Source organism: Doryrhamphus excisus, linkage group LG6, assembly GCF_037039965.1.
Source record: "Doryrhamphus excisus strain RoL-2023G ecotype Guam linkage group LG6, RoL_Dexc_Guam_v1.1, whole genome shotgun sequence".
NCBI classification, from domain to species: domain Eukaryota; kingdom Metazoa; phylum Chordata; class Actinopteri; order Syngnathiformes; family Syngnathidae; genus Doryrhamphus; species Doryrhamphus excisus.
This window is the reverse complement of record NC_136362.1, coordinates 19,513,756-19,533,157: the sequence shown is the minus strand read 5'-3', so window position 1 is coordinate 19,533,157 and position 19,402 is coordinate 19,513,756. Positions and strand designations below refer to the sequence as shown.

Sequence of the window (19,402 nt, the reverse complement as noted above, 5' to 3'; positions counted from 1 at the left end):
AACAGTTATATTATGGAAATATAGTCCAAATATCACAAAAGGAAAATAGATTACTTCAGTAGAAAGTTTAAATATTTGGAAAATAAACAATAAACAAAAGACAAGCTGAAGTGGCCAAGACTGAAGGTCATATTAATAATATTCTTTTTGACCTATGTAACAAAGGTGAGCTGCAGTTTAGTCTTGAGATAATATATATCAAGATGGCCCTCATTGCAAAATGTTTGATCCCCCCTCTGCAGAAAGAGTATAGAGGAATATTGTGTTCACTTACTGTCAATATTGATTGTATCGTCTGTGTTACTTTGTCCGCTTATCAGCTCAGTTAATGGTTCAACTATTAAGACAGACGCTTCTTACAGGATATGACGTCGCATCAAGAACACACCTTAACATCTCAGGTAAAAGTTGACGGACAGAAAGCAAACAACGTAACAAGTAACAATAGCGAGGCGCATATCTGCTGTATTCATCTGAATGGGCCAGCGGGGAACCAAACATCCGGAGGTCCGGGTCCTCCTCTTGGGTCTGGACAACGCGGGCAAGTCGACCCTGTTGTACAAACTGAAACACGGGTCGTCTTTCAGCACGGTCCCCACCATCGGCTTCAACGTGGAAATGCTCGACGTGAAGAAAAGGCGGAAGAACATCGCACTGACCGTGTGGGACGTGGGCGGCCAAGCGCAAATGCGACGCCACTGGAGGGGCTTCCACCAGGACACCTCGGCTGTCGTGTTCGTGGTGGACAGTGCGGACCGGGAGCGCCTGGAGGAGGCACGACGGGAGCTGGAGAGTACGCTGAAGAGCGAGCACCTGCGCGGCCGTCCACTTCTCCTTCTCGCCAACAAACAGGACATCGACGGGGCCATGACGGTCACTGATCTTAAAGAGGCGTTCAACCTGAGGAGGATCTGTGGAGAACGGGAATGGTTCGTACAGGCCTGTTCTGCCTTTATGGGCAACGGGCTGGACGACGCCCTGAAACGGCTTAGCCATATGGTGAAACTCCCGTCAGAGTCTGCCGCCACCGTCAAAGAAAACTTTATGGACACAATGGATTACCTTAAAGCCAAGTCTCTGAGACGTTAAATGGACTACACTTGGCTAAGTTTCAACTGAATTGAATTGAAACTCATGAGAACTGTACTATACTCATTATGCTACCCTTTTGCAGTTTGCAGCAAAAATAATGCATTATCATGCACAATTTAAACACAAAAGATCGACAAGAGTTAATAAAAAGTCGACATGCAACACTAAAGAAATAATTATCACCAAAACAAAAATGTTTGTCCTGTATGGAAAGTTGACCATTCAGTTCTTTTGCTAAAAAAAAATATTAAATGATCTATTTAAAAATATGCGTTCAAATAACAAGCAGGGGGCACACAATGTCCTGCAAAATGACCTTATGCCATCTAGATAGTCTTATGGTCTTATCTTCCATCCATCCTCTATGCTGCTTATCCTCATTAGGGTTGTGGGTGTATGCTGGAGCCTATCCCAGATGACTTTGGGCAAGAGGCGGGGTACAGCCAGCCAACCACCGGGCACATATAGACAATATTCATATACCTATGGACAATTTGGAGTCGCCAATGAACCTAACATGTTTTTGGAATGTGGGAGGAAACCGGAGTACCCACGCACACACGGGTGAAAACATGTAAACCGGTGTCATCTTCAATTAGGACAAGATTGCTTTCTGAACAAGTTGACAAATCAAGCGTATTGGGAAATCAAGAAGATACCCTGTGGAAATACATTATGGTTGTCTACAATAATACATTTCTAGTTCTCACTTGACCTCATCCAATATTGTTTAGGACATTTGTTCTCCAATGAATGAATACACAAGTGCCATTTCATTTCCTCTTGGTGGATTTTTGAACTGTCACATACATTTCTGTTCAACTTCCTCACGCCAGTATGTCCACTTCCATCTGGTGTGCTTTGGCAGGCTAATTCATTGCAAGTAAAACATGAGGTCTGGTGAACTAAACAGTGAGCTACCATTAAATGGAGTCTCTGTGATAAGACACCGCTCACAACACATCGACTGTAATGTGATACTTGTTATGCTGTAGAGCTGAAGATGCTGTAGGCAAATAGAGTTCATCATGAGTCATCTCTGACTTTCTGATATTCCAGAAATGGAGCACTTGACATAAATCCTCTGGAATATACTATAGGCGTGTATTGAGTCACATTTTTGTTGACATTTATAATAATTCTGTTATTCCGTCATCATTTTGATGATTCTTGGTTTAATAAATGTTTAACGTAAATAAACATGGAACATTTCACAGGGTTTATGAGTTAGTTGTATTTTATTCATATTAAATACCATCCTGCATCTGTAGCATTATACTAAATGTACTGTTATGTTGCTGAAATTACTTTGCAAAAAAAATGATGCCCATCTGTCTATATGTGCATTATTTACACTATTGTGTACCATTGCGCAAAGAGTGAGATTCAATAAGGCAACTTATAATATTGATAGTGATTTGATTAGGAATATACTTTTGTTATTGTGGTTGTAAAGCTACACTGTAGGTGTTTTTAGTATTTATGCTACTTTATTTAGCAAAGTCAGATTATTATAGAAAGAGCTCCCGGTATGATGTTGTGCAATTACCCAGCACAACCTCCAAGAAGAAAACTGTCTAATTTCTGACAAAATCTGTAATTTTGCTGCTTTACCTGAACAAAGTGACCATATTGAGGGTTCCTCTGAAGCTAAAACTGAGAAAAACGTAAAGTTATTAATAGTTTATTAGAGATGTGCTATCAGGTATTGGTAAATTATTCAACAACATTAGCAAAGCCATTAAAGTCAGATTGCTACTTATGCAGCATCATCCTCATTAGCCAAACTGTTCTTGCTTACGAGACAATATTCCTTCAAAGGGCATCAAATTATAACAAGTCTTTCCTTTGATTAAAAAAAAGTGTCCTTGTCAGGTAGTTTGTCCCACAGAGGAATTGGGCTGTCCATACCGTACTGTCTCCTCGTATGTTGGCAGATGTTTGCACTGATCATACGTGGGAAGATTAGCAATGGTTCCACCGTCCAAGAGACTGTCCGGAGTGGAGCTCCCCACCAGCAGCTCCTGTGATGTTGTAACAGCCGGGTCTCCACTGTGTGCAGGGTTGAGCTGCCTGGACCTAGAACACAACACTCGCTGCACCAAGTATCCCAAGGCAAAGAGAAGAAGCATAATCAGAACACCAGAAAGTTTGCGAGTCACCATGGCAACGTGGTAGTAAGTCTTGTCCTCCAAGTGATTGCAACAGGTTCCCGCACTGGTGGTGGCGTTTCCTCGAGGGCAGCATTCCTGGCCATCTCGGCAAAGAGCGTGTCCGCATCTCTGGATGGAGTGAACAGACGTGCCAAGAAAAAAGCAAATGGTGAGGACAGCCAACACTGAAGCCATTGTTCCAAGCGATCCCGTGCCCTGATAGGAGAGAGCGGATGCAGAAGAGACAAGTCACTCACTGAAGGATGTGGAGACTGACGCATCATTATAGTGTCCACAGCGAAGCACCTCTCTCTGAGCAAGTCCCACTGCCTGTGCTCTGCACAACATAAAAGTCCAAGTGTATTTTGGAGCATCACAGATTTATTACACACTTAGTGGGCCTGTTATAGCCCACCAGTGAATTGCAACCGAAACATTACATGCAATGGCTTATTCATTTTCTAAGAAAGTAAACAGGCGCCCGGGAAATCGACCAGTCGTTTTATCAAAGTACTGCAACATAACCAATGATTTATCATAGGGACATGGGCCAAAAATGGCTTCAGAACCATGGACAGTACTCAACACCCCAAGAACACAATGTGAGAGATGCTGACCAGAGGTGGAGGAGATGCTCGTAAAAAGTATTTGTAGCCCACAGCAAAGGCCCCTAGGTATAAAATCTTAATGGATTAAAAGCTTGTCAACAAAAGTGGTCTTGTGCAGTAAAACGCTCCCTGGTGGTGTGCTGCTGTTGCATGTTTTAGGAATTAATAGTGCAGGTGGTCTGCTTCCAGCTTCCCAATTATTCGTCTGGAGATTGTTTTGTACTAAAGAACTTCCAAATAATGCAAATAAAAATTGGAATAGACACTGTACCCCGCCTCTCTCCCAAAAACAGCCATGATAGCGATGATCCAGGCCACCCGCGACACTAGTGAGGATAAGCGACATACAAAATGGATGGATGGCATTACCACTGAATGTATAGCCTCCCATAACACCAACTTCAAATGGATGGCTATTTCTCCAAGACGGAGTGTATGTGCACACACTATAGACATGCTGGGCTGTACACAGTTTTTTACGGTCGGAATGAAAATGTTTCAGTTTAAGTTCACATTCCAACAAACGGTTGTCCAATTTTTATTGTATTTTTTTTAACATATGCAAACCATACGTGTATTAGCTGTTTTTAAAATGTAATTGGAAACTAAAGCATGACAGACAGACCAAAACTTGCTATAATGTGTAAGTAACATGCAACAATGATATACAACCATAGCTTTGATGTTGATGCTGTTAAAGGCAACTTTTCATGCTACATCAGGGCCCCTGCACAAATAACCAATCAATAAAGTGACTACATGATGGGCAGTTTGTGGGTGGTAATGGAAGGAAGTGCTCCATAATAGCATGCCTGCTTCACTCAGTTCAAAACAGCAGATATGTCGGATTGATCAGTGGACGCCGAAAGGATGGATGTGCGGTGTTTGTGTACTTGAGCAGAAATAGACAGTGCATCTCTCCCATCCATTTCTGTTTGTTGCGCCTAATGAGGTTGAGTGCTTAGAAACCCAAGACTAATTAAATTTAGTTTGCAAAAGTCATTTTGAGCCCTGAAGCGACTGAAAGCTGGAGAAATTCAGATGAGTAGGTTAAAAACAACAAAGCATGGCTCATGTAAAACATATATTGGAGAAACATGTACAGTGTATCAAACAGGGATCAAATGATCTCAGTGTCCTGCGCAGGGCGCCAAGTGACCTCCATGGATTCATCTCCCAATTGGCACCTCAAATCAGAGAAATTGCCATTCAACCACGATAGAGGTCCTGATGCAAGTATTGTTAGAGACTGTCTATTTGACAGTAAGAGGTCCAAACTGGATGATTCGCTCTGTAAAAACAGAGAAAATGTGTTATTAAACACAAAGTCACATCTGTCCACTCCAAGTAATTTGATTTAGTTTGGATTTTACAGTTTACTGCATATGATCCTGTTCAGCTACCAAAAGTAACAGTGGAAACATTAAAGACACTTACAGCCACCTAGTGGGGGGAAGAAAGAAGGCACGTTTGGGGAGAGGCGTTTGTTCAGAAGTACAAACGGAGGAATAAAATAGAATAGAGGCTGATATCTGAGAATATGCGGTAGGTTAATGAGTCTGACAACTTGCACATGAATGTTTGAATGAACAACCAAATGACCATAAACACCATTAATACAATTAACAGTGTCCCCTTTTTCAGGCCAAAGGACCAATCTCATTTATCTGACATCACAATTGGTAATATATGGTAAACCGTGATATGCTCCTATATTTTTGCATGAAAAAAAATAATTTGGATAGCACCTTTAAAGCATGTAGTCACCTGCTTTAGAGTTCATCAGTTCAGAAAAGGAGTGCTGAGATTTGTGACCTGGGAACATTCTTGGGCGGACCTGCAGAAAGCTGCTCGACTGTTTTGGGTTAGTCACAGCAAAATTCCGCATCGACTTCATAGGCTGCTTTGTTTCTCTCTCTGTGGTCGTTTCTTCTTTGACTGCAAGAGGATCACAGGTTCTACAGACATGGTCTTCCCCATCCACTGACCTCCATCTGAACATGGAAACAAAAGCTATAAAAGGGCACACTTTTCTGAAAGAGAATAAGACGAGATTACTTGTTGTCAACAAAAGAGCAGGCCCTGTTTTGAGAGCTGACTGCTGACGTGGTTGGGACTGCCTTCAACCAGCAGGTGATGTAAACCTTGGGAATATACAACTAATCAGTCATTTCCAGAACATTACATCTGGCTTAGGGCACAAAGAGAACATGCAGTTCATCGAAGGAGGACGTTAACCTGACTGCTGGGCCCTTGGTGGAACCTAAACGCGTCCAGCTGAAATCGAAGCGTGTGCTCTTCAACCCTGGACAGGAAGTGAGAGCTGGAGTTTGTCAGGAAGGCATCAGTGAGACATCTAGTGGGGAGGAGGAATAAATGGTATCAAATCAAGATAGACATTCATTCTAATTGCACAGCTGCATGGCAACACCATGATCAGGTCCATGGGGTCTCGCTGTTAGCACTCACCCATTACGCTCAATAAAGTCGTATCTTGCCGTGGACTGTGGGTCAGTGGCGTCTGTGGCCACACAATGGTCGACATAGACTCGCAGGGGTTTGTGTTTGCGGACCACAGCGGACACTTCAAAGTGCATCGGGTCGCCCAAGTAGTACGTATGAGACCGCCTCACAAACTGCCAGTTGTCTTCAACATTAACAGAATTTCCATTTCAATATAGACATTTGTAATAGTGTTATATTAGATTACGTTATACAGTGAAGAAAATAAGTATTTGAACACCCTGCTATTTTGCTATTTCTCCCACTTAGAAATCATGGAGGGGTCTGAAATTTTCATCGTAGGTGCATGTCCACTGTGAGAGAGATAAACTAAAAAGAAAAATCCAGAAATCACAATGCATGATTTTTTAACAATTTATTTGTGTGATACAGCTGCAAATAAGTATTTGAACACCTGTGTATCATCTAGAATTCTGACCCTGAAAGACCTGTTAGTCTGCCCATTAGAAGTCCACCTGCACTCCATGTATCATCCTGAATCAGATGCACCTGTTTGAGGTTGTTAGCTGCATAAAGACACCTGTCCACCCCATACAATCAGTAAGACTTTAACTTGTAACATGGCGAAGACCAAAGAGCTGTCCAAAGACACCAGAGACAAAATTGTACACCTCCACAAGGCTGGAAAGGGCTACGGAGCAATTACCAAGCAGCTTGGTGAAAAAAGGTCCACTGTTGGAGCTATCATTAGAAAATGGAAGAAGCTAAACATGACGGTCAATCTCAATCGGAGTGGAGCCCCATGCAAGATATCACCTCGTGGGGTCTCAATGATTCTAAGAAAGGTGAGGAATCAGCCCAGAACTACACGACAGGACTTGGTCAATGACCTGAAAAGAGCTGGGACCACCGTTTCCAAGGTTACTGTAGGTAATACACTAAGACGTCATGATGTGAAATCATGCATGGCACGAAAGGTTCCCCTGCTTAAACCAGCACATGTCAAGGCCCGTCTTAAGTTTGCATATGACCATTTGGATGATACAGAGGAGTCATGGGAGAAAGTTTTATGGTCAGATGAGACCAAAATAGAACTTTTTGGTCATAATTCCAATAAGCGTGTTTGGAGGAAGAAGAATGAAGAGTACAATCCGAAGAACACCATCCCTACTGTGAAGCATGGGGGTGGTAGCATCATGCTTTGGGGGTGTTTTTCTGCACATGGGACAGGACGAGTGCACTGCATTAAAGAGAGGATGACTGGGGCCGTGTATTGTGAGATTTTGGGGAACAACCTCCTTCCCTCTGTCAGAGCATTGAAGATGGGTCGTGGCTGGGTCTTCCAACACGACAACGACCCGAAGCACACAGCCAGGAAAACCAAGGAGTGGCTCCGTAAGAAGCATATCAAGGTTCTAGCATGGCCCAGCCAGTCTCCAGACCTGAACCCAATCGAAAATCTTTGGAGGGAGCTCAAACTCCGTGTTTCTCAGCGACAGCCCAGAAACCTGACTGATCTAGAGAAGATCTGTGTGGAGGAGTGGGCCAAGATCCCTCCTGCAGTGTGTGCAAACCTGGTGAAAAACTACAGGAAACGTTTGACCTCTGTAATAGCAAACAAAGGCTACTGTACCAAATATTAACATTCATTTTCTCAGGTGTTCAAATACTTATTAGCAGCTGTATCACACAAATAAATTGTTAAAAAATCATGCATTGTGATTTCTGGATTTTTCTTTTTAGTTTATCTCTCTCACAGTGGACATGCACCTACGATGAAAATTTCAGACCCCTCCATGATTTCTAAGTGGGAGAAATAGCAAAATAGCAGGGTGTTCAAATACTTATTTTCTTCACTGTAGAAGTGTTTCCCAACTGTTTTGTCGTACCATTCTCCAAAAGTAGAATGTAACTTATTTTGGTGCAGTTGTTGCACAAGTTGTCTCCCTGGGGAAACCAGCTGAAGTGCACAAGTTCCATTTTATTGTTTGCCTTAATATGTACCCATGCAACTTACTCCTCAGGGTACGCATACCCCTGTTTGGGAATCACTGCAGTATAATATAGGGAATATGAACAGGAAGCTACCAGTCATAAGGCGCAGACGGAAGCCTATATAATGGTGAGCTGAGGCGACAGAGACCCAGGGTACCCAGGTGGGATACAGGGAAACTTCATCCACTGAATACTTTCTGGAAACAAGAGTGTAATAAAACGGAACTGTAGAAAACCATACAAGTACAGAGACAAAGTAAATCAAGTCACACAAATAAGACTCACTTGTCAAAATGGCACTCAACTGGGATAGCTGCTCCATCCAGTTGAAACAAGCCATCAGATGACTGCTCGGGCGAGTAGATCAGCACATTAGAATAGATGAGTATGTCTCCAGTTGACTGGAACGAAGGAATAGCGGAATGAAGCTAGGGTTAATGTGTATTTTCAAAAGGTAAAATGCATTCTTATTGCGATTAACTTTACTTTATTGTACCACAACAGCATTAAACAGTATAAACCAGTGACCCTCCCCCCTCAAGAAAAAAAATTATCACCAGATATGTCACATCATATTGTACCGACCCTGACGTGTTCATGTTGAGTGTCTGACTTTTCCGGGTGACTGTGAATGCACCAGGTGTGGGTGGCGTGTTGTTGAAGAAGCACTGTTGAGTTTCTGGCTGTGGTTTTAGCGGCATGGTTACGGCGGACAGTAGCCATTATTGTTGTGCAATAAAAAGCTTGTTATCGACCACAGTCGTGTCATTTCCATAGCGTCCACAACGATGCTACAATATGCAGCTGCTATGGCTTTATGAGTAGTGTTCGGTCTTAAACGGGTAAGACATCATAAATGTTATATGTTTTGCTATGCAGACCACGTGACTTTATGGAGGTGTGCTGGACCTGGCCCCTGTGCCTCGTTTTATATCTGTGCTGTAAACAGTGGTGTGAATTAAAAATCAAACAATACGCTATTAGTTGATATACAATTTCAAGCCAAAATACAATCACTTTATAACTTTATAATAAAAGGAAATACAGATACCGAGAGTCGAGTTCCACAGTCCAGCAGGTCTGCCAGGATAGTCAACGTCCCCTCTTCAGTCTGGGAAGCACGGCACGACCGCCCTTCACTCGCTGGTTGCGACCCCAGATGCAGATGTTCCGGTTTCAGCAAAAGGCCCGTGTCGAACAAGTCAGCTTGAACCACAACCTCGATAGCGTCGGAGTGACACTTCACACTCACAGGTTTCGAATTACTTTCGTGTTTCTGTGTCGAGAAAGGAGACTGGACAAAACCAGAAGACGCCCGACTCGGGCCTTGAACTTTGAGGGAGCCGTACGATGCATAGCGGCTCTCTGTGACGGTAAAAACAACAAGGACAAATGTCCAGCACCGGTAGATTCGGGACTTGTTGTGATTCATTGTTAGGATCAAATTCCTAAATGTTCATTAATCTGAAACATGTGACCACCGATACCTTCACATTTTAAGTAACGTTTCTTCTTCGTGGTGTTTATTAGCGACATACCGTTAATGAGCCAAAATTGGCGCCAGGTGGCCAGCTGACTGGCGTCATATCCGGTTAGGTTCCGGTTCTTTTCACGTCCAAATGTAAATACTTTTTGTTGCTACTGGTTTATATTTATACTCACATCTAAATCATAATGTAAAACGTAAGTTTTATCAATCACATTTTGTTCATGAGCTATTAACCAACACAGTAATCTCACGTTTTCCTTACAATACTGGAGGTAAATTCTGTTCATTTTATGGACTCCCTAAAATAATTCGGTTCATTTGAGTCATTATATGCTAAATGTCGAACAACCACCAACTAAAGAGTCATCCAAAAAATGCGTGGAAACGAGTCAGTGAAACAATTTCAATAAATAATTGGAGTCTGTATTTCCTGGGACTACCCATGCTTTTCGTGAGTCTGCTGACTGAGTAGCAGCCAGACTGAGAACTCATTGGATCCAAGTTAATGGAGGCCTTGGACTCATGATTCTTGATTCAGTACAAAGATTCGACTCATTAACCTTGACCATCTCTAATGTGTTGCAGATGTTTTGTAAAACAACGTTATTTAGACATAAAACAAACAGTCCACACATTTAAAATGTTTAATTTCTTTACAATCATCATACAGTACATGGCATACAATAGAAAAAGAAAGTTGACAGCATGTAAAAAGGACACACTATTCATGACCAATAAGTGGTTGCTTCCTTCTCTTTGGCATCCTTCATGTCCATATTCTTACATAAAATAGATATGTCAAGTGCAGGATTTACGAATGTTTTGTTTTACAGGTTTATGCTTACCTAGCAAAATGAGCCTCACAAAAAACACACCGCATGTTTATTTTGAGGCAGTTCATCATACCTCTATTTTTGCTCTGTCACTCCCATTTCGCCCCAAATCTCTATCCTGCATGTTTTCCGTGACGTATTAGAAAAAATAAAAAAAGCACAAATAAAGTGTGCACTAGCAGCATTTTTTACATCCAGTTTTGTGTGATTTTCAGTAATGTTGCAGCATTAGAACGTCACATTGAAGCTAAGCTGCAAATCAGCGCTGTCTTGGACTGACAGATTTAATTATTTTCTATTACAAGACTCAATTTCCGTGCATCTGCTCCCTTCCAAACCATCATTTCGTACTGAAAATGTACATTGAAAAACCAATGAGATGACAAATTGGTCTCCGGATGGAATTATGTCAAGAAGATTCGCTTAATTCTTTGAACTAAATCCAGCAGTTATTATTACTACTATTATGAATCCAATGGGAGTGAAAAGCCTATCAGCTGTGCCTGTTTAAAACTCCCCTCCATAAGCTTCATTTATGTTCTTGGACGACATCCAGTGGTGCAATACTTAACTATATGCTCTCTTTTTTTCCTCCAGAGACAGCACAGATGGAGTTTCCGTGGCAACACAAGGGACAATCGATGGAGTGAGTACTAAGTCGGATGGCGTGCAGATGGACACACAGGAGGAATTTATTTAGCGTTGGCTTTCTCTGCCTGGTGCCGCTGGTGGCTGTGAGCATGTCTGTCATAGTAAACACAAGAGGTACTACATAGAATTCCTACAAAACCAAGGAGATGCGAGTGCTTTTACCTGGTGAGGTCTTCGATGTCCACCAGCATGGCATCCTGCTCTACATGCTGCTCATCCCTCATTAGGAGGAGCTGCACCAGCTCCTCATTTAGACCTGCATCCAGATCATATGATATTGAATGTAAATATGGAACATAAAAGTTGTTCATTTATAATCATAAGGCCATCTCAAATAAATCTGCTCAATAAAATGCCATAAACAAATGTACTTACTCTGGATCTGCGAGTGCATGTCATTTGTGATGACTTGGAGCTGCCCAAGACTCATATCCCTCATGTCCCCTCGCCTCAGATTCCTTTTCATCAAGCCTTCGCTGATGTGAGGCAAGTGGGGAAGCTGTATGCACATCACAGATGGATTCATTTATATTGCATCCAGTGGATAACATGCGCTATTGAGCATTATGGAAATGCCTGTAGCATAATGCCTTTGAAATGATTTTTTTTCTTGTGGGATTGAAGTCCACCTTAAAATCCTGATCCAATTAAAGAGGATTTTCATGTAAAACCCTGCTAAATACTCCTATAACCTGCAAGATGACTAGTCCTACAATACTAGGCATTTAGGATGTAATCTGTGGCGCAAATTCTTACTGTGAATATTCCAGACTCACCAGATCTGCCACAGGTGAGCGTCTGTGTAGCTGTATTTGCCTTTCCACCTCCACCTGCATCTTGGCCATGGGTCTCGCCAGAGCCAGTGCCACCCGGGCCTCCTCCTGGAGCCTCCGCTGCACCCGCCAGAACCCGCCGCAGTCATCTAATGGATCTGAATCCTCCTCTGCTGTGTCTCGATCAGATAACGATGAGCTCTGCTTGCTCTAAAGAGGAAGATGACGTGATTATACATTGTGCAGAAACAGGAAGTGTCTTACTGGACATTTCATTAAGTCCACCTGCACAATTTGAGGTTACAGCTATTCCATCTAATAAAGCTAATACTGCCATAAGTGCAATTCTAAAATACAACAAGCACAATAAGCATTGTCACACTAGCACTGCAGAGTGTACATCATAATACTACTCCTGCATTGAATCTCAGAGTTGTTGAGATTATAATAAGACTGTGTGCGTACCACAGGTGACAGGGGTGTATCCAGACTGGTTTCTGTCCTGCTGTCCTCCGCATCGCTGTCTTTGTCGCTGCTGCTGTCGTTGACAAAACACACCTGCAGGTTTTGCAAACTGATGAAAGAGATACGTGTGAGACACTTGGCTAGAAAAAGCCCCATAACTAGCCCCATAATAACTTTCAGCAAAACCACTTTTAAAATACAACAGTGGTAAATGTTATGTTGTAATATGGTCGTCAGGAACAAAAGAATGGAAGGGCTTAGAGCAGCGAGTGGTTTTAAACGTGAAAGGCACCAAATGATTGCTGAGGAAGGTCCAGCAGGTTGAGAAAAATAAAGAAAAAAAAGTAAAAAATAGAATAAAATCAGGCAAATGTGTTTGTTGTGTGTAGTTAGAACTCACAAATAGACCAGTAATTAAATTAAATTAAATTAAATTGAATCTTTAGGCCTGGATGCGTGCGTTCATATAAAATGAATCAGTCATGACACTGCGTGGGAAGAGACTCCTAAAATAAAAAGTAAAAAGTGTGCCAAGCATAATTAAATACCCATGTTCTTAGATGGAGGGGCTGTCAGCCATGTAGCAAATGCAGACATCAAACATGTCAGGCATCAGAAGCAAAAATATTGGCGCCGGCCTTCAAAGGGCCGTGTTGATCAAACCCCTTGTGTCGCATCACACGCTCCATTCAAAAGCCTACCGAGAGGACGAGTCGTTTTTGCTGCAACTGGTGAAGATGACTGGCTCGTCGTCATAGAAACTGCCGAGAGCAAGTTTCTGCCTGATTGACTCTCTCTCATTCCTCTGGGCCTGTCGGAATAAAAACAAGCACAAATAAAAGAAGACTGTACAATCAAGGATATTAAAAGTATATGGGATGATTATGGCCATTCTTTGGCAGCAACTGCACATGGTTTGCTTTTATTTTGCAGCTCAATATTAATGGGGTTTTCATTTATGTTTTGCTATAATATAAAACATGCAACATCTTGCTTGTGTTGCCACACGTACATAGGAATAAACCGTCAGTTATAATTAACCCAATTTAGACTATACTTTATGTACTGTATTATTACATCCACACAAACCATAAACACGATAAAAAGCGTATGAATGTGAATTCAAAACAACTTGAATTTTATTCTTATAGAGAGCGACTTGTAAAAACTGACCCAAGCCCTTTTTTGGCTTTCAACCCTTAGTTTGGAAAACCTATTTTTAGGAAAAAGTATGCCCCAAAGTATTACAATATATTAAGTAAGCCTATACAATAGTGGTATGGACAAGAGACATGTCTTTATAGTAAAGTGCCGCCTAATTACCCCGCAGTGTATCATGGGATTGACGGCCCTCTGTAAGGCTGCTATAGAAGGAATGATGTGGCAGATTCCATCTCCAGTCTTGTCCTGGTCGTGACTTTCTATCATACTACTCACATTTACAAATATGACAACATGTTGTATAATAATTATGCTTGCATTGATCTTTTCCCAATTTCACAGCCACTATTAGTCATTTCAATCCATATTTCTTTCATTTGTCCAAAGTAGTTATCTTATATTCTATTGCCAGTCTACCATCATGCACCTTTCTCTGCTTTTTAATGACCATCTAATTGCCAACACACAGCTTTAACGGGACGTGTGTTTCTATTCAGGCACTGTGGCGAGGCTATTTTTGCATAATGAGATTCATGTCCCAAGGCTATCTGCTTGTTGTGTGTGCGCGCGCCACAAAAACTGGAACATTTGGTAGCGCAATATCAGGTTAGACTGTGATGAGACCATGTTTCTATTTAAAAGGAGGGTAAACTGTTTTAACATAATACAGACCTACCCCCAATTTGACATGAGAGCTAAGCAGACGACAAAAAGAACTCACCCACTCTGCATAGCTGAATCACCCAGCGTCACACAAGTGATGGATGCCTATCATGTAATAATGCCTGACACAATTTTTCCACTGCCTGCGCACAACATCATTTCACATAAACGCAAACAGACACATGAACAGATACACACACCTGGTAAACGTGTTTCTCCTGGTGCACCATCACTTCAGCGCATTGTACTGAGCAGGCACGCCCTGCCCTTCGTCTACACTGCAGTGCAGCCGGACCCAGGAGACCCTTTCATATACTGCAGGAGAGGGAGGGGAAGGGAGACAGGAAAGGGGGAGGGATGTGGGAGGGGGAAGCGTGGGAAGACATACCGTACGTATGCAGGAGAGGAAGGATGGCGAGAGGGAGGTACTCACTGGTCTCCAGATGTGCTATCTATCCCTCCATCTTCCTCCTTCACCAAGAGCATACAAGCGCACTGACCTGACTCATATACACACGTGCATGTGATGGCTGCACAGCAAAAAGAGCGATACAAATAATAATCGGTTCTTGTAAATGTCAGTACATTTAACACTGGCTGGGACGCCGCTGGAGTGAACTCACTGACCTGAATCACAGACAGGGATTTGGAATCATTTGTTTTGCCTCCCATGTTCTCATGTGATGTAAAGAGACAAAACTGCCCAGTGTAAACACACACACACACACACACGCACGAATAAGGCTAATAGTGCTGTGTCATAGCCGGGAATGCTGGGTAAACATTTTGAGTCATCTTTTCTGCTCCATTGCAGATGACTAATAGATGAGTGTTTTGTCTTAGGGGCAAAGGTGCAGGTATTATGAACTTGTATTAAACAACAACCCTGTAAGAAGTCACTCCTACAGTGTATACATCTTATACACACGTATACACATACCTCGCAGCTAGGAGACCCCAGTTCAATCCCACCCTCGGCCATCTCTGTGTGGAGTTTGTATGTTCTCCCCGTGCATGCATTCCAAAAACATGCTAGGTTAATTGGTGACTCCAAATTGTCCATAGGTATGAATGTGAGTGTGAATGGTTGTTTGTCTATATGTGCCCTGTGATTGGCTGGCCACCAGTCCAGGGTGTACGCCGCCTCTCATCCGAAGACAGCTGGGATAGGCTCCAGCACCCCCGGCGACCCTCGTGAGGATAAACGGTAGAAAATGAATGAATATTTAAAAACTTTCTTGTATGTTTTCTTGTAATGTTATGTCTTGACCAGACCAGGGTGTACCCTGCTTCTCGCCCAAAGTCAGCTGGGATAGGCTCCAGCATACCCCGTAACTCTGTCTTTATTCTCAGTGTATTGACTTTATCATAGCAATATAACTTAATATAACCTAATTTTTCCTACAATTGTTTTGTTTCTCATAATATTCTGACTTTTTATATCTAAATTTTAAGACCAGATGAAAAAATTTTAAAAAATTACATTTTGCACTGTTGCATCTTAAGGGAGTTCCAATTAGAGCTTCAAAATGAAAAATGGGACAACTCGAATTCTTGATCAGGAGTGTATTTATAGTCTTTAATATTTTTTATTTTAATTTATGAAATGTTTAGAACAGTGATTTTCAACCACTGTGCCGCGGCACACTAGTGTACCTTGAGAAACCGTCAGGTGTGCCGTGAGGAATTATCCAATATCACTTTTTATAATTAACATTTATTAATCATCATTTGCAAATATTATGTCAATAGCCATTATGTCAATAGTATACATGGACCCAAATATTCCAATTCACTTTGGTTTATTTGCTCAAACGGAAAGAATTGAACAGGGATGGAATATTCCTTTAACCAATCCGATTGAGGTATCTTGTACCCGCTCAAACGGAAAGTTGTCAGGGTGCCTTCTTCTTCGTGGTGTTTTTCTTCTTCTGTTTATTGGCGGTTGGCAAGCAGCTTTTGTATGCATTAGCGCCATCTGTGAAACAGAATCTAAACCCTTCTATACGCCATTCACAAGTGCAGTTTTATTAAAAAAGAAAATATATATCTATATAAAACATGTCCTGAGTTGAATTATAAAATATTAGCAAGATTGAATTTGATCTTTTCCTGTTTAAATTGATCCCGGGTGCGTTCTTTCAGCGCATGCTCAGATATGACGTAACACGCAGATCCAGACGTTCTTCACTTTTAAAAATGGAGGCCAGCAATCGGCACTGGACTAAGCAAAGTTTGTTTTTGATTCAAACTAAATTTCAAGACTGGACAGACAAAAAACTGGCAATACGGAGTTATTCCAACAAGTGAAAGAAAAACTTGGGGAAGCCGGTATCACGTGATGTTGATGTTTACGTTTTACTGGGCATGCCCTATTGACTATTCTGGTTGATTTTCACGTCGCATGTAGACAAGAGATTGGAATATTCCTTTCCATGGATACCATTGTTTCCCGAAAGGTCACTGGGAAAGAGAAAAAGTGGTGATGTAAAAACGTGGCTACTGTGGAGTGTCTGTGGTGTAAAGACTGGCAGAGCAATGTAATATTGGTCCGTGTGGCAACACCTACCTTGTTCCTCCCATAGACTTATTGATGCACGTGTGAGGTCGTGGTGACATTTTGGAACATTTTTGGTTAGTGGTGTGCCACAAGATTTTTACAATGTAAAAAATGTGCCGTGGCTCAAAAAAGGTTGAAAATCACTGGTTTAGAGGGCCAGTAAAAAAAAAACACACAGTTATGGGCCATAAATGCCTCTCTGACACTCCTGATTCAGACTCAAAAGGTGAGTCTTCCCAAGGGATAAAAGATTGAAATAGTAACATACAATACAATAAGTGTACAGGTTATTATTACACTGCTGTTATTATAATAATAACAGCTATATTCAAGTTAATATTATAATACACTGCCATTATTATTAAAGCAGCGTATTTTTGTGTCCTCTGAAATGACAACAAAGCCATTAGTTTAATCCTAGCAACACTAGCGAGTAGCAAGATAATATAGTCTTGCCTACAGTCAAGCATAGTCTGCGCCGAGTTCTGGGGAGCATGAATTCCGAAATGTACGGACATGTTGAAGCAGAGTATGATCGCCTCCCTTGGGAATGTGGGCCGCACGGCAGGTTTCCAATAATTAAAGACGCTCACCGAGATGATGGACAGTCTGGATTGTCCTCCATTGTAACACTCTTGAAGCTCCTCGGCCCAGCTGCGACTGTTCACCATGGAGCCTCTTTCGGCTTCAATGTCCTCCTTCCCCAAGTCCATCCACCAGTGACCTGCTGTGACCCTTCCCATGAATACTTCATCCATGTCCACATCATAGTCTTCCTCCATGGAAAGATTGTACAGTGTCAGGGATGTCAGAGGTGAGATGTGTCTATGTTCCCTGAGATTTAAAAAAAAATGACAAGTATTACTCAAGCCACCTTAATCATGTAGAAATGCTGGGCAAAGTACTCACCTTCATGGCAGAATGGCAACAATTCCCCAATAACATCCTTTAATGAAACAAGAGCTGTCTCTCGCCAATGCTTGGGGACCACACGATATAAACATTCCAGGCTGCATGAACAGAGGTCTTTGCTCGTCTTCAGGGAGGTTCAATAGTGAAGGAGCAGCATCACAAGCACACATCCCTGCTTCTGCAGCACAACATGACTGGGCAGTCACGTGCGGCCCAGCTCCAGTGATGTGTATAGATGTGCATCGTGGCAGGGGTGCCCAGAGGAGATAGCACCATGTGGAAATATATGGGAAGAGACAGAATGGGGTGTGTGTGCATGCGCACTGGAAAGCCTGGGCAGGTTTCACAGGAAAAGCAAAAGGAAACATGGGATCATGGCCTTTAGTTATGGAAGAAAAGCAGATAGCCAAACATGCTAAATATGCTTAAAAGTAAAAATACACAGGCATGGTAGTAGATTACCCCAACGTAACCCACCATCCATCCTTCAATTGTATGGCTACAATATTTCAAAAACATTCTTCTCAAGGGACATTGGATGTTCACTGTGAGGTGTACTTGTGTTGCCAGTTATATAATAGCTGTGTGTTGACAAAAATAAGGATATTAGAAAAATAGTCATTAAGAAAAGAATTGCATAGTTGAAGTATTAATGACGTAAATATGCGACTTTAAAAGTCAAAATACTCATCCATCCATTTTCTATGCTGCTTATACTCCCTTGGGTCTCTGGGGTGTGCTGGAGCCTATCCCAGCTGACTACAGGCAAGGTAAACACTGGACTGGTAGAGTCAAAATATGAGAAAAAATGTGATTTTAGCTCACTTTGGGTAACTACTGTATATCACAGCAATAGACATGTCTTGTAGCTGAAAGTACGTACATTAGATTGCAGAGTACATATACTGCAGTTAAACATACTAGAGGTGGGGTACTCTACATATCACGACAAAGGTTTCATTTGAAATGGTAACCTGTGTGTAAGAACCATTCAGACCACCTTCTAATTAAAACATTTATTGAATGGCATCAGGACTACACCCCTGAAAGAGAAAAATGAAAGACAGTTGGCATCGAGGGGTAGAAAGTATGGAAAGTGACAACTTGGTGATGCTTACCAGCTAAGGATCTAGATCATCCCAGTCATACTCTGGGTCCTCAACCCAGGGCTCTTGTTGCCAGTACTGGTAGTTCAGTAGTGGTCCAGATTTGTAGCCGCTCTGAGGTACACTTTTAGGATCGCTTGGCGTTTCCCCTCTTGTGTTGTATGAAACCTCTGGTGCAAAGGGCGCTGCGGCATACGGGGTAAAGCTTCTATTCTTTGTGGTTGAAGTGGTGGTTCTGAGTTTACACCTTGATTTAGTAGTGGTGGAGGTGGCAGTAGTCGTGGTGGGTTTATATCTAGGTGATACCGTTGTGGTGGTAGGGGTACCTGAATGTTTGCATCTAGATGTAGTAGTAGGCACAGTGGGCGCTTTTGTCACAGTGGGTGGCCTCGCCACAGTGGACAGCCTCGTCACAGTTGGAGCTGGGGTAGGTTCCATTGGTTGGTTCGGCCCTGGGTAATATTGAGGAAAGGCTATT

The 19,402-nt window shown here is 42.1% G+C and overlaps 3 protein-coding genes across 4 annotated transcripts; 1 reads left to right on the top strand and 2 right to left on the bottom strand.

The window, feature by feature from the left end:
• The first annotated feature begins 368 nt into the window (after positions 1–368).
• arl14 (ADP-ribosylation factor-like 14) lies at positions 369–1,153 on the top strand. The gene has a single exon (XM_058068619.2). The coding sequence runs from the start codon at positions 478–480 to the stop codon at positions 1,087–1,089; it is 612 nt and encodes a 203-aa protein (XP_057924602.2). The 5' UTR covers positions 369–477; the 3' UTR covers positions 1,090–1,153.
• Positions 1,154–5,907: 4,754 nt separating this feature from the next.
• Positions 5,908–9,911, bottom strand: LOC131125503 (zona pellucida sperm-binding protein 3-like). The gene is made up of 6 exons (XM_078791040.1): positions 9,363–9,911; positions 8,597–8,712; positions 8,405–8,508; positions 6,323–6,500; positions 6,092–6,209; positions 5,908–5,997 (listed from the first exon to the last, which is right to left on the bottom strand). The coding sequence occupies exons 1-6, from the start codon at positions 9,741–9,743 to the stop codon at positions 5,908–5,910; spliced, it is 987 nt and encodes a 328-aa protein (XP_078647166.1). The 5' UTR covers positions 9,744–9,911.
• A 519-nt stretch (positions 9,912–10,430) lies between these two features.
• Positions 10,431–18,098, bottom strand: LOC131126109 (schwannomin-interacting protein 1). Of its 2 annotated transcripts, XM_078791615.1 has the most exons (8): positions 17,816–18,098; positions 17,500–17,740; positions 13,224–13,333; positions 12,523–12,631; positions 12,061–12,267; positions 11,660–11,783; positions 11,447–11,540; positions 10,431–11,377 (listed from the first exon to the last, which is right to left on the bottom strand). In XM_078791615.1, the coding sequence occupies exons 2-8, from the start codon at positions 17,686–17,688 to the stop codon at positions 11,326–11,328; spliced, it is 885 nt and encodes a 294-aa protein (XP_078647741.1). In that variant the 5' UTR covers positions 17,689–17,740; positions 17,816–18,098; the 3' UTR covers positions 10,431–11,325. The 2 variants fall into 2 exon arrangements, with proteins under 2 accessions (XP_078647741.1, XP_057924291.1); XM_058068308.2 differs by lacking the exons at positions 17,500–17,740; positions 17,816–18,098 and adding an exon at positions 14,547–15,449.
• Positions 18,099–19,402: the final 1,304 nt, after the last annotated feature.